We start from the raw sequence: 15,804 nt of genomic DNA on the forward strand, positions 1-15,804 counted from the left end.
TGACCCCTTAAGGAGTTATTGCCCTTTAAAGACAATTTTACACAATTTGTTCATCAAGTTTGCTAACATTTAAAAATCTTCTCCTCTGAAACTGCTGGGCCAATTACCTTCAAACTTTAACTAAATGTTCCTTAGGGTATCTTGTTTATAAATTGTATCCGAAGTTTTGATCCATTGACAAACATGGCCGCCATGGCTAAAAATAGAACATAAGGGTCAAATGCAGTTTTTGGCTTATATCTCAAAAACTAAATCTTTTAGAGCAAATGTGACATGAAGTAAAATTGTTTAATTTGTCAAGATCTATCGGCCCTGAAATTATTAGACGAATCAAACCCATTGTTGGGTTGCTGCCACTGAATTGGTAGTTTTAACAAAATTTTGCAGTTTTTTGTTATTATTTTGAATATTACTATAGATATATATAAACTGTAAGCAGCAATAATGTTCAGCAAAGTAAGATCTACAAAAAAGTTAATATGACCAAAATTGTCAATTGACCCTTAAGGAGTTATTGCCCTTTAAAGACAATTTCACACCATTTGTTCATCAAGTTTGCTAACATTTTAAAATCTTCTCCTCTGAAATACAGGTGAGCGATTCAGGCTCTTGAGAGCCTCTTGTTTTAATTAAATTTCTGATATGACATTGCGGAGTTATGGAACTTTATTCGTTGAAAAATCATAAAAACTTAAAGACAAGGGCCATATCATGCGCTCATGGCGCAGCTCTATTTTAATCAGGTTAAAATACTACAAATTTCCCATAGAAATAGTTGTGATATTACTATTAATACAAAATAACTTCATTTTGGCACATCACATTCAAAACAACAAGTATTGACTCCTTAAGTATGCATTATTTGTGGTGTAACGTCAGTTTTGGTCAAATTTTCAATAATTCTTAACAGTTTTTAGCATAATTTACTTATGCCCCCAACCATGATCCAGAAAGTTTTTGTGTCTGGGGATTTAATATCATCATTGGCAACTTTTGGTTATAGAACATTTTAGATCCTAGGTTGGGGCCAAGAGTTTCCTCAAGCTTTTAGGTCTGAAAAATGCACAAAACCATCATATTTTGACAGTATATCCAAAATGTGCTGATTTTGAAGCCAAGAATGTATTTGTATGAAGAGATTTATTTTAACAAAGAAATAAGGCTATTGAAATAGATCCATTTTAGTGCCACATTATGGCCATTATGAAATTTTATGATAAAGTTGACATTCAAGGCCACATTTGGCCTAAAATGAACCTTGTCCTTTGGGTAGCGTCCCTTTCAACATTCTTTTTTTATGCCCCTATTTTTAGCTCACCTGGCCCGAAGGGCCAAGTGAGCTTTTCTCATCACTTGGCGTCCGTCGTCCGGCGTCCGGCGTCGTCCGTCGTCGGCGTTAACTTTTTACATTTTGAACTTCTTCTAGAGAACCACTGAATGGAATGAAACCAAACATGGCATGAATGTTCCTTATGAGGTGCTGACCAAGTGTTGTTACTTTGTAGCCGATCCATCATCCAAGATGGCCGCCAGCGGGGGACTTAGTTTAACATAGGACCCTATGGGAAATGCATACAAATGACTTCTTTTAGAGAACCACTGAATGGAATGTAACAAAACATAGCATGAATGTTCCTTACAAGGTGCTGACCAAGTGTTGTTACTTTGTAGCTGTTCCATCATCCAAAATGGCCGCCAGTGAGGGACTTAGTTTAACATAGGACCCTATGGGAAATGCATACAAATGACTTCTTTTAGAGAACCACTGAATGGAATGAAACAAAACATAGCATGAATGTTCATTAGGAGGTGCTGACCAAGTGTTGTTACTTTGTAGCCGATCCATCATCCAAGATGCCCGCCAGCGGAGGACTTAGTTTAACATAGGACCCTATGGGAAATGCATACAAATGACTTCTTTTAGAGAACCACTGAATGGAATGAAACAAAACATAGCATGAATGTTCCTTACAAGGTGCTGACCAAGTGTTGTTACTTTGTAGCTGTTCCATCATCCAAAATGGCCGCCAGTGAGGGACTTAGTTTAACATAGGACCCTATGGGAAATGCATACAAATGACTTCTTTTAGAGAACCACGAAATGGAATGAAACAAAACATAGCATGAATGTTCATTAGGAGGTGCTGACCAAGTGTTGTTACTTTGTAGCTGATCCATCATCCAAGATGGCCGCCAGCAGGGGACTTAGTTTAACATAGGACCCTATGGGAAATGCATACAAATGACTTTTTTTAGAGAATCACTGAATGGAATGTAACAAAACATAGCATGAATGTTCCTTTCAAGGTGCTGACCAAGTGTTGTTACTTTGTAGCTGTTCCATCATCCAAAATGGCCGCCAGTGAGGGACTTAGTTTAACATAGGACCCAATGGGAAATACATACAAATGTCTTCTTTTATAGAACCACTGAACGGAATGAAACCAAACATGGTATGAATGTTTCTTATGAGGTGCTGACCGAGTGTTGTTACTTTGAAGCCGATCCATAATCCAAGATGGCCGCCAGCGGGGGACTTAGTTTAACATAGGACCCTATGGGAAATACATACAAATGTCTTCTTTTAGAGAACCACTGAATGGAATGAAACCAAACATGGTATGAATGTTCCTTATGAGGTGCTGACTGAGTGTTGTTACTTTGAAGCCGATCCATAATCCAAGATGGCCGCCAGCGGGGGACTTGGTTTAACATAGGACCCTATGGGAAATACATACAAATGTCTTCTTTTAGAGAACCACTGAATGGAATGAAACCAAACATGGTATGAATGTTCTTTATGAGGTGCTGACCGAGTGTTGTTACTTTGAAGCCAATCCATAGTCCAAGATGGATGCCAGCGGGGGACTTAGTTTAACATGGGACCCTATGGGAAATACATACAAATGTCTTCTTTTAGAGAACCACTGAATGGAATGAAACCAAACATGGCATGAATGTTCCTTATGAGGTCTTGACTAAGTGTTGTTACTTTGAAGCCGATCCATCATCCAAGATGGCCGCCAGAGAGGGACTTAGTTTAACATAGGACCCTAAGGGAAATACATACAAATGTCTTCTTTTAGAGAACCACTGAATGCAATGAAACCAAACATGGCATGAATGTTCCTTATGAGGTGCTGACCAAGTGTTGTTACTTTGAAGCTGATCCATAATCCAAGATGGCAGCCAGCGGGGGACTTAGTTTAACATAGGACCCTATAGGAAATACATACAAATGTCTTCTTTTAGAGAACCACTGAATGCAATGAAACCAAACATGGCATGAATGTTCCTTATGAGGTGCTGACCAAGTGTTGTTACTTTGAAGCTGATCCATCATCCAAGATGGCAGCCAGCGGGGGACTTAGTTTAATATAGGACCCTATGGGAAATACATACAAATGTCTTCTTTTAGAGAACCACTGAATGCAATGAAACCAAACATGGCATGAATGTTCCTTATGAGGTGCTGACCAAGTGTTGTTACTATGAAGCCGATCCATAATCTAAGATGGCAGCCAGCGGAGGAATTAGTTAAACATAGGACCCTACGAGAAATACGTACAAATGTTTTCTTTTAGAGAACCATTGAATGGAATGAAACCAAACATGGCATGCATGTTCCTTTTGAGGTGCTGACCAAGTGTTGTTACTTTGAAGCTGATCCTTCATCCATGATGGCTGCCAGATGGGGACAATGTTTAACAAAGGACCCTATGGATGATACATACAAATGTCTTCTTTTAGAGAACCACATACTGAATGGATTGAAACCAAACATGGCATGAATGTTCCTTATGAGGTGCTGACTAAGTTTTGTTACTTTGAAGCTGATCCTTCATCCATGATGGCCGCCAATGGGGGGACTTCCTTTAACATAAGACCCTATGGGAAATACATACAAATGCTTCTTCTAGAGGTGCACTGAATGGAATGAAACCAAAACATGGCATAAATGTTTCTTATGAGGTGCTGATTAAGTGTTGCTACTTTGTTGCCGATTTACTGTTCAAGATGGCCACCAGGATTTTTTATTAAATTACAGGACCAATATTAAACCAAATTTGGCCTCACTCATTATTAGGGTATCTGTTATGATTTTAATCTATTTTTACATGATTTCCAAAACCAAAGTAGAATCAGGTGAGCGACACAGGCTCTTGAGAGCCTCTAGTTAAGTTTCACAGAAAAACAAGATTTCAATAGGTTTGAATTAGTACATTGACACTTGCATATTTACAAACAGGGGCATTTGTGTCCCATGGACACATTCTTTTTTTTCTGTATTTTAATGATAAATGAACTTAGTTTTTCACTGTAAACATCATACTCTTTCATTGAAAGCAGCAATAGCAGCTGTCACGGGGTTCCCAAGAACCCTTTACAAATTTTATCTCCTCTGAAACAAATTCACCAAATTGTACAACATTACAGGAATAATGTGAAAGAAAGGACCTGTATGTAAACTAATCATAACTTACCATGTATGTGAAAACCATGGTCAGTGGGAATTCTTGATCCATATTGGTCTTTTTAGATTGCTCTCCTCTTATACTACAAAGCACAATGTTTTCAAACTTTATAAACAAGAAAACTTGGAATTCCATTACAACATGTGTCTGACCAGCTGGCATAAGAGACAGCAATGAAGTCACTTAAGTTGTGATAGACCTGCCTGTACCAATCAGCTGGAAAATTGTATGGAAGGTTTGTTTAGTGGGCTTATGGCTATTGTTGACATTGAGCGTATAATGATACTTGATTAGCAATACATGATGTTTTGAACATTTAGTTATTCTTATAATCTGGAAACAAAGTGGTGTTCATTTTGGGATATTAGATGAAATATTAATCCAATGATATTATTATTTAACATCTTCTTCAGACTTAAGGCTTTTTGATAAGAATATGTTATTGTGATCAATGTTTTAGTTTCAGAAGGAAATGGTTAAACATAAACCACCTTTATCATTGGAAAAGAAAATGGAACTTATGGAAGAAGTGCACAAAGGGGAACAACCAAGACAACAAATCGCTGAAGATTTTGGAATTTCTTCTAATACTTTAAATAATATCATGTGGAATCGTGTTAAGATAGTAGAAAGCTACTTCAATAAACTGTATGGATCAACATTTCAAGATGTAGAATCTGAATTAAAGAAGTATATTGAGGAAAATATTAAGCAGAATGTACACTTGGAGAATCAGAATCTGCTGCTGGAGAATGCAAAGAATATTGCAAAAGAAAAAAGAATTGAAAATTTTCCTGGAACTCTTGCCTGGATTGACAGGTTCAAAACTATAAATATAAAATCATTTTATCAACCTGTTGATGACATAGTAAGTTTTATTTGGATATGCATGTATCAGCACTATTTTAATGGCTAAAGTATTTATCTATCTTTCCACAATGTTTAAAAGAATCACCAAAAATAAACTCCTCTAAAAGAACAATTGTACAAGCAAAGACAAATGCCAACGTACAAAACGTGGTCCAGATAATCCGACTTGGTACATGCACAAAAATGTTGTTTTGTATTATTCAGCACACTCATTTTGTCTTGTCACTCAGCTGACAGCTTAATATTTGGGGTCCCTTTATGGACCCAAACACTTGTACATGTTGTAATTTTGTTGTCTCAGCAGCTTGCGGTAGACTTACTTTCAGAGCAATATATATATGAGACCCCCATTTAATCGATTTTATTTAGCCATGGGTTCTTTCGGAGTTGTCGCCTTCTCCATTAAGGAATTGATAATGTTACTTGTGTACTTTTGTGCTTCCGCACAGCGGTCTGTTGTCAATAGTTCATCAGAATATACCACTTTAATTGTTACTAGTGATGCTTTTTCTGCCTCTCCGACTCATGGTCTGCCAAAGAAAATTTTATAAACTGGTCCCTTATGTTTACCGGGGATACATGCAGCTTTGAGTAACAGATAATTTCTTCCAACAGGGACCCAGATCAGATATTTGTTGTAACGCTCTATTTTTAGAACAAAAGTAGATTTCCTAACTCTGATTTCCTAATATTACAAAAATAGATTTATGCGACAACTATTTATCAATAAGGGTAAATAACTCACACGATAGCAACAAGTAGGGTTTAAAACGCATAGTTTTTACATATAATTAGGTTTTTGAATGCTGCAATTGTTTTTATTGCGTATTCACACAAATACGCAGCTTATCTGGAGCTCTGTCCCTCACACTTTTGGTTTCATTTTGACAGGAATGCTGAGTGAGATATCATATGCAACTGATTCTCATTTCATAGTTATCTGATGATAAAAGTTACAATGATTGCACATAAATTATCAGTAAATTTATGTGGTGAAATTATTTTTCATATTTTTCTCTGTAACTACTTTGTCAATTGAAGCAAAATTGGTATAACTTATGGAAGGTCCTTTCACTTTGCCAAATTAAACCAAGCTCTTCTTAGTTAGTTTAATTTGGACAGAAAACATGGTTACACACACATTCTTTAATAATGATTGACCCCTTTATTAGAAATCTTTTCCCTGAAACTGGAAAACATGGTTACAGACACATTCTTTAATAATGATCGACCCATTTATTAATAATCTTTTCCCTGAAACTATAAAGACATCTTTTGAATCATTACTACATTGACAAATGGATTCTCCAGGAACTATTGTCTTGATAAATGTCAATCCTACTGAAGGAGCTTACTAAGTTGACTGATGCATGATTTATCATTTTCAGGGTAGTAAAAAAGACTTCAACCAAAGAACCAGGTGGATCATGCTTACAATGATGAAACAGTATTTCCTGAACACCAAGTTGATTTATGTGTGTTAGAAAATCACAAGTCAGCCACCATTGAACCAAGAACAGAGTTGCAGAGATCACAGGTTTGAAAAATCTACTTATAGTATATATAAGGCAAGGGTTTTTTAATTTGTTGGTTTACGGATTTTCTATGTGAAAAGGTCGGGTTGGTCGGTTGGGAAATTTTTTTTTTTCTAAATCTTTCAAAATATAAATATGTATATAAAAAATATATATCTTTCAGCTTACCAACAATATTTTTTTAAGCTTAGTTGTCATCATTTCTTAGTTCAAAATATTATTTCTCAGCTGTTTTAAAGATGCAATGCATGCCGTTGTCATATAAGATTGTAAAAAGGGGGGACTAATGTTCACGGAAAAACAGGAAAATAAAATGGTCATTTTACGAACAAACAAAAAAACAGCTACATGTTGCTTTTTGCCTACTCTCAGAAGATATGGTGAATAATGAGTTTCAAGCAGAAAACATGTGAAATAAAAATTTCAAACACGTTGCACGGAAACTACACTTCACTATCCTTGACATAAACGAAGTGGCCCATTTTTAGCTCACCTGACCCGAAGGGTCAAGTGAGCTTTTCTCATCACTTGGCGTCCGTCGTCGTTAGCTTTTTACAAAAATCTTCTCCTCTGAAACCACTGGGCCAAATTTAACCAAACTTGGCCACAATCATCATTAGGGTATCTAGTTTAAAAAATGTGTCCGATGACCCCGCCAACCAACCAAGATGGCCGCCATGGCTAAAAATAGAACATAGGGGGTAAAATGTAGATTTTGGCTTATATCTCTGAAACCAAAGCATTTAGAGGAAATCTGACATAGGGTAAAACTGATTATCAGGTCAAGATCTATCTGCCCTGTAATTTTCAGACAAATCTGACAACCTGTTGTTGGGTTGCTGCCCCTGAATTGGTAATTTTAAGGAAATTTTGCAGTTTTTGGTTATTATCTTAGATATCATTATAATATCTAATATCTAATACTATTAATTATGATTTTAACCTTATTTTACATGATTTCCAAAGCATCAGTAAATACAGGTGAGCGACACAGGCTCTTGAGAGCCTCTAGTTTGTATTTCCATGAGATGAAAAAACTTACGGAAGTATGACAAAAAAAGAAAACAAACTTATTTTAACAGGTTTATAATGTAGGTTTCGTTTCGATTACGGATTATTTCGAGTTTTATTTTTTTGGAACACAATGTGTAATCATTTCTGATAATGTTTTAACATGCTTAAATAATGCATATAATTTCAGGAAAATGCTGCTACGCAGATATTTTATTTATATATCTGGGATAATATATTTCTTAGGGTCGGCGGGAATAAAAAAACCATGAAATGTCATTTTTATTGGAAAATGACGCTATCAGCGGCATGTTTCCGATACCATTGACCAGAACTAACGGAAGTTGATTATGCCTCCGCCTACAGCACTCGGTTTCATATTTACTATTTTACATACTATTACTAACTGGAATCTGCTTGTATTACGCTACACTCGAACAAAGTGTTGTAGTCGGACGGGAACCAGTTTACATACGTTATTTTATTTACCAAAAAGATATCTTGACCTGTCCATATGTTTTTTGTTATTAAATGGTATTTGGAGCTATCCCTTTGTTATATTTTTCATATTTATTCGAGCTTTCACTTTTATGCACATGTCTTACAATCGTAAACAATCGGTATGTATACATGATAAATAGATCCGTTTTGTTATGGTGTTGGATTTTTACCCTCCAATGATCAGCAATCGCTAGACAAAATAGTTCTCCTAAATAATGTCAGCCTTTCATGCCATTTCAACTTTACAATCATTAAAAAAGTAATAATCGGAATCATTTTGATATCCATTGGATAGAAACTGGTCTTTATCCAGATTTACGAAGATTTTAATAATCGGAAATTAGTAATACGGTTATAACCACGCGGTGCGTATGAATCTTTGTTTACAAAGTTATAGCAGCAGAGTCTGTAACTGTATCATAATTAATTAACTACACTGTTATTGTACTTAATATGATGAAAACTGCATATGCAATATAAGATGTCAACTCGGCCAATACAGATTTTTTTTCAGTTTTGGCCGAGTTCTGATCCGGCCAAAACAGGATTTCGGAACGTCTCTAGTTTTTAGATCGTAAGTCAGGATAAACTCAAACTGAAAGTAAACAGTTGTTTGTACAACGTAGTTTTTATTTACTCACCATAAACAAGCTGATACGTTCAGTATGGCATATATTTTAGGTTAAAGACGGTCCCATTCATTTGAAAAGCATTTTGAAAGTAGACAATGGAATTATTTCAGGTTTGGGGAACGAGTAAATTATCACAAAGTTCATTTCTTGACGACCTCATAATTTCATCATGTCGATGGTACAAATCGATTTTTACTGTTTACTTTCGCTTCTCATGTTTTGTAAACGGTCTTTTATTTTTAAACCCGAACTAGGCATATGCATTCTGTAATTGCGCAAATCTTCGTTCTTTGGTCAACTGGCTAGTTGTATCAATTTCAACTCTTACATTATTTAAAAAAAAATATATTTGCATTACACATGCAATGGCAGTACCTTTCCAATTACTATTTATGTGTTGTGTCTAAATTAAAGTTGTAACACTTTATAGTGACTGGAAAGAGTAGAAAAATTCATCAGATGAGAACAGGCTGAAGATACATGGAAACGGCACCAAATCATTAGATATTGCATCTTATAAAAAGAAACTGAGATTTGGATAGTTCCACTTCAAGGTAAAAATGTTTATCTTTTGTGAAATGAAATAAAAAAATATTGTAACACTGTAGTTAATTAATAAAGATACTATTACATGTATTTCTGTATTGGCCTTATTGTTGGTCCTCGGCCAGCAGTACACCAAGACATGGACCAATAACAAGGACAATACCGAAATACTTACGCAATAATATTATAGAATGACAGTATGGTTCAATAGCGGGAATCAGCCCCTCAACTACTTTTTACATAAATATTAACTTCTGGCTTCAACTCCTTGTTCGTCTTGTCTGGAGATCTTGTTGTAGTTCCAGTTAGGCAAGCATTTTAGAGATGTATCCCGTCCGTCCTCTCTTGACTTGTAATTTCTGGTGATAGATTTTGCCGCTTAATGTTGTATCCTTTCAAGCTTGTTTTTTTGTGTTACCGTGTAGGGGTCCCATACTATGGCTCCATATTAAATTGTAAGATCCATTCCTAAAGGTCTAGATCATTGTTCTAATCTGACACAAATTTCAATAACTGGAATGCTACCCAAGTTGAATATATGGTGACCTACTAGAACAGCATTATCACTATTGAAATTGTGTTTAATACCATGATTGTTCAATGTCTTTAACTTAAATGGAGACAGACATTTGACCCGAAAGGTGGTGTGGGAGTGCAAAATCAAAAACTAACTGACTATGATATATGGTTAAAGAATGAATATCAATTACATGGGTCAAGATGGTCAAGGGCAGAGTTGTTATGAAATAACAATATGGCAGAGAAGTGGTTTCAAGTTTCATATAAAGCGACCTGACTGACATGAAATAAAAAATCAAAGGAGTATCCCTATTTGTCTAATCTTCAAGGTGAAATAAAACTAGTAAAACAATATTATACTATTGTCTAAATCTACAGAAATATTATTTGCTTCAAGTAACAGAAATAACTAGGTCACTAGTAACTTATTAATTTTAATGAGTACATGTATGTGGGGTATAAGAGCTTGATAACAACAGGCTCTTCATAATCATTTGGTTTGAAAAGGATACTAGTAGTCTATATTTTTGATTTAGAAAAATGTAATTGCAAGACAAAAATCACATTACTTAGTTACTTAGAATACTTTAGATCATTCAGGTAGTCTTTATTTATATGTACAAAAGAACAGCCAGTAGTCATTGGATATTGTAGATCATTCAAATAGTCTTGACTTATTTATTAGTACAAAAGAACAGCCAGTAGTCATTGGATATTGTAGATCATTCTGGTAGTCTTGACCTTTTTATTTATAGAAAAAAACAGCCAGTAGTCATTGGATACTGTAGATCATTCAGGTAGTCTTGACCTATACATTTGTACTAAAAAAACAGCCAGTTGTCATCTTCACATAACACACACATATACAAATATCAATTATATGCTTACGAGACATGTTGGAATGTTAAACTAATTACGGTATGTGAAAATCAAGACTTGCATAAAAAATATCACAATATTAGAGACAGTGGCGTCATTTTTCCTCAGAGCTTTCAGCTCTTTGATTTTTTTTCTGATAATCTGAAAAATCGGGTCGGCGGATCCGTAAACCAACAAATTAAAAAACCCTGGCCTAAGATGTGTAAATAAGTTTTTTAAGTTACTTAGATATAAGAATACATCCCCACTTTTTATGTTATGGCCTAAGGTCGCTTTATAAAATAGGTATAAAGGAATATAGTCCAGGTCCTAGGTGTTTAGGTGAGAGAATCAAATTTATTTACTTTAATATTGTAATATGTAATAAAAGTTTTCAGTCAAAGCAACTCATCCTAAACAGCTAGATGGATGTTGATGAAACTTAACGTAATTGATGAACACATCCTGAGGATGTGCATATACTCCTTGTTGCACATGTTAAAGGGGAGATAATCAAGTTTACTTACTTTAATATTTCAATATGTGGTAATTGTCTCTCTTAAGGTAGGGGTATACATTTGTGAGTTCATTGTTCTAACTTATCCCTGTATTGATGAACTAAGCAGTGTTGTTAATAGAGAATTTGACAATTATTGAATTGAAACAATGACATTCACCATAAAAAAGTGTTTCTGTATGATTGATAATTGTTAAAAAGCCTTAGTTTTTCAATGTTAAAATGCTTTCAAAATGACATCTGCAGGATAAATGCATTGGTGTCTTACCAACACATATATATCAAAAGGATTTTTTGCGTACCATCACATCAAGTTCAATTAGAATTACTGAAAACACTTCAGCAAGCAAAGACTTTAAATTCAATTTTTTTCAGGAAAAGAAGCTGAAACAAGAACAATTTGATCACCCACCTTTCAGAGATATGATACAAGATGCTATAAAAAGTATAAAGATCAGGCGTGGATGTTCAAGGCAGGCAATTCTGAAATACATTAAAGCAAATTATAAGATAGCTGTTAATGAAAAAATTGCAAATAACCATTTGAAAATGGCCCTTAATGCTGGAGTGAAAAATGGAACTTTGATACAATGCAAAGGACAGGGAGCATCAGGTTCATTCAAGTTAGGAAGATCTATAAAAACCAAGAGCAAACCAAAAGTTAAAGGAACTAAGTGGACACCAAAACATTCATCAGAAGTAAATAATTCCAAATATCAATCTGACAGCCAATACACATGTAGTCATTCAGCAGAGAACAGTTTAATTCACTGGTCTGAAAAGCAACCAAAGAAAGAAGTCAGCAGTGTAAGTCAAAGAGTAGTTGGATAAATTAATATATTGACAACAGTAAAAGAAGTCAAACTAGTATTGATATTGGATCTGAGCAAATTGAACAACATTGTATTAAAGAGGCTTTAGAAAACAACCAAACAGCCTGGAAAATCAATTCTTTTCATTAAATAATATTCAGCATATTTATTTAACTTTAGTTTTAAGAGATTAGAATTTATTATTAGCAGGGTTGTAATGATGTTGAATTCAGCTCATTGAATGATGAAAGTTCAAGGTCATTGTACTTGCACACAAAAAAAAATTCATCTACACAAAATCCATAAAATTGCAGAACTCATGTTAAAACCCCATTGTGCTTCTGTAATACAACAGTAAAATGGCAGGGTTATCTTATTTCTAGTTTCAAGATTGAGAATTTTTTTCACAATACAACAACAAAAATAGGCAAAGATACCAAAGCGACAATCTTAACTCAAATGAAAACTTGCCTTCAGATTTGAATATTTCTTTTGTATTGTTTTGAGATATAACTATGCAATCTGCATGATTGTTGCAGCTTCACTGGAGTCATTGTCATGCCCATAGAGGTTAAATTTGTGCTTCATAAGAACTGGAGAATTAATTTTAAGTCACATGATAGTCTTTATGCCAGTCAGATGGCTGATAATTCATGAAGTGTAAATCTAATGTAATCTTGTTTGTTATGGCAATATAATGCCAATGAAAATTCGGTCAAATAAAGATACAATTTGTTTTGATAGAAATGAATTAAAACAAAGAATTGAATACCTGAGAAAACAACTTTTTTTTTTAAACTAGGAAATAAAATATATGCACTGCAATTTTCATGTCATTGTGTTATTGTATGATCTCTTTTGTTTAATTTCATATTTAGATGAATGCACTGACTTCTGATGCAACTAATTTGACCAGTGATGAAAAGATCATGAGTGAATCTAAAAACGTTGGTTGTGGAAACATGGATAATCAACACCTTGTCTGTCAAAGGGGAGACAAACAGAGTCGAGTAAATTTCATGCAGAGTTACCTTTCCTTTATATCTAGCTGTGGAGATGCTTCAAGTAATGAAGGAAACCAAAAGAAGAAACAAGAAAGTTACAGAATTGGAAGATCTGTTGAAGTGAAGGCAGGATCATGTATTCTGTCGAAACAAAATGCTAACTTTTTACCTAGTAATAAAATATTGTCTTCAAACAAAGCTATCGATTCTGATAACTCTTCTGATAGAAATTATGATTCCTGCAACAACCAAGTTGTTCCAACCAGTCAGGCATTTAGTACTCAAAAAAGAAAACCAGAGTCTTCCATGATGGAGTTGTCCTATAAAAAGCCATGTACAGACAGGATAGCAGTAGCTGTAGAGAGAATAAATACGATCAAGAAAAATATTCAGCTGAATCAAACACAATTATTTGGTACATTGCAAAATACAATAAAGGATGATCTTTCTTTGAAACATTATTCATGTATCGATGGAGAACAAAAGGTTGGCAAAAAGATGCACTTCGAAAACCAAGAAAATACAGTTGAGAAAAGTTCAAGGAAACTACCAGAAAATTTCCCTTCATTCTTTCAGGAAAATGTACTTGGGCAAAAAAAAACATTTAAAAAATCAACAATAGACAAAGCTCAGCCACTGACAGACATATCTTCCATCACCAATAAAGATTCCTTTGTACTTGGCAGGAATAAAGAGTTCTGAGACGAGTATGCTAATATTAAAACTATTCTATTAACAAATGATCATTTAGGCAAGAGAATAAGCCTGTTAAATGACCTTATCAAATTTATCATAATAAAATACACAGAATAGTGTCCAATTTTTTTAGAAATGATATTGAACTATGTACTGTTAAAAAACGCAGATTATGGTATTGTAGTAAATATGTATTGCATGTTTTGTGACTGATTTATATAGAAATGCTTGTATTTATTTTCCCTTTTTATAAAAGAAGGGCCTTTGCTGGAAGATCTTGCATCTAGTCAAATAGACTTGCCAAGGTCTTTCAAACTAAAAGAAAAGAGTGAATTTTAGAACAAGTAGTGTTAAGATTTCATGTGTGCTGTTGGATTACTTTGATGTCCCTTGTGGTAAATGAGGAATTTCACCATTTTCAAAATATCAAAATACTTACTTGTGTTTCTTATAATACAAATCAAATTAATGCAAATTCACTATCATGGATGTGTCATTGTAAGAATTGTTATCCCCCCCCCCCCCCCCCCCCGAAGACATCTGTAATTGAGACCAATACATTTGATACACTATTTACTGTTGCATCCAAATTGGGTTAACCCTCAAATTCCAACTCCAGTAGTTAAACCCTGATTAATGCTTTTTTTTTCAGGTAATTTGTTATGAAAATCCTTGCTTGAATTTTTATACCCCTCTGAAGGAGCATATTTATCAAATAATTGATCAGACCTGTATGCTCTAGACTGCCAAATGACCTAAAATCGTAATTGAAAGCAAATTCGGCACACACTTTGCACTTTGCACAGGGTTGTTTTTATTCTTTTTAAAAAATTGAGGGCAAGTGGGCAATAGGAAAAGAGCCTGGATTTGAACTGTCTTTCTCCAATTTTGTAATATTGGCCTGAATCAAAGCTTCTTTTTTTGTGTGATTGAGTTGAGAGTAAATTATGATGTAATTGATATAGGCAGTTACTGTTTAACTGCAGAGTTCAGGTATTTTTTATCAGTTATGCTAGTCTTGACTGTTTTGTAGTTTTAGCAGTTTAGTTCAAAGTCAAAAAAAGAAGATTTTATCAGGAAAATCAAACTAGTTTTTTTTTTTTATTATTATTATTTTTGTATGTTAGAGTTTAAGTTGAATCATTGATTTTGTGATTTGATGAAAATGATAGGAATTTTTGTTTAAGAATTTATAAATGTGTTACTCTGTTGTATGTTGAGGTATTAAATATTGAATAAAAATTTTCTGATTTGTCATTTTTCCAACGGGCATAATGTTGTACATGTACAGCATGCACCTGAGATAACTATATGTACACATAAACCAACTTAATAAAAAGTTTATAAGTAGATGGAAAAAACTTATACTGTCTGCTTTCTAAAGTGAGCGGTATATAATGATCATAATTTTAGTGAAAATTTCTCACAATCTTACCTATTTTATCAAAATTCTGCTGTGCACCTATTTTGTTTTTTTGATCAGCATCATCTTCAGATTTTTCATTTGAAGAGCTTTGCCTTCAGAATCGCTACAAAAAGGCATGCCAATTGGAACCTAAATTTTTCACATTATTATACCCATGATACCATTGTCTGTTTACTTCCTACCAAGCAGATCTTGAGATAATTCAAGTACACTTTTACTAAATTTTAACAGGTCCAATAAAAACTTATCTACCATATCATTTTAAGGGTTTTCAGAGTAATGGGACTGAATTATCAAATATTTAGTAATTTTTTATATGTCTCAAGATATTTCTTGAGAATTCTGTTCTTTGATATGATTTTCAGAGTTATGGGACTTAAATTGTCAAAATCTACCCTAGGT

The 15,804-nt window shown here is 34.2% G+C and overlaps 1 protein-coding gene across 1 annotated transcript in view; it reads left to right on the forward strand.

Annotated features, from left to right (window-relative positions):
• LOC127733351 (SWI/SNF-related matrix-associated actin-dependent regulator of chromatin subfamily A member 5-like) overlaps positions 1 to 14,502 on the forward strand; it is a 42,436-nt gene extending 27,934 nt beyond the window's left edge. Inside the window, exons 17-20 of the mRNA XM_052242720.1 lie at positions 4,936 to 5,343; positions 6,734 to 6,882; positions 11,840 to 12,271; positions 13,155 to 14,502. Coding sequence (XP_052098680.1) covers positions 4,936 to 5,343; positions 6,734 to 6,829 — 504 coding nt within the window. The 3' untranslated portion in view covers positions 6,830 to 6,882; positions 11,840 to 12,271; positions 13,155 to 14,502. The remainder of the gene's footprint in view (positions 1 to 4,935; positions 5,344 to 6,733; positions 6,883 to 11,839; positions 12,272 to 13,154) is intronic.
• Positions 14,503 to 15,804: the final 1,302 nt, after the last annotated feature.

This window comes from Mytilus californianus, unplaced genomic scaffold, assembly GCF_021869535.1.
Source record: "Mytilus californianus isolate M0D057914Y unplaced genomic scaffold, xbMytCali1.0.p SCAF_3, whole genome shotgun sequence".
In the NCBI taxonomy this organism is placed as follows: Eukaryota; Metazoa; Mollusca; class Bivalvia; order Mytilida; family Mytilidae; genus Mytilus; species Mytilus californianus.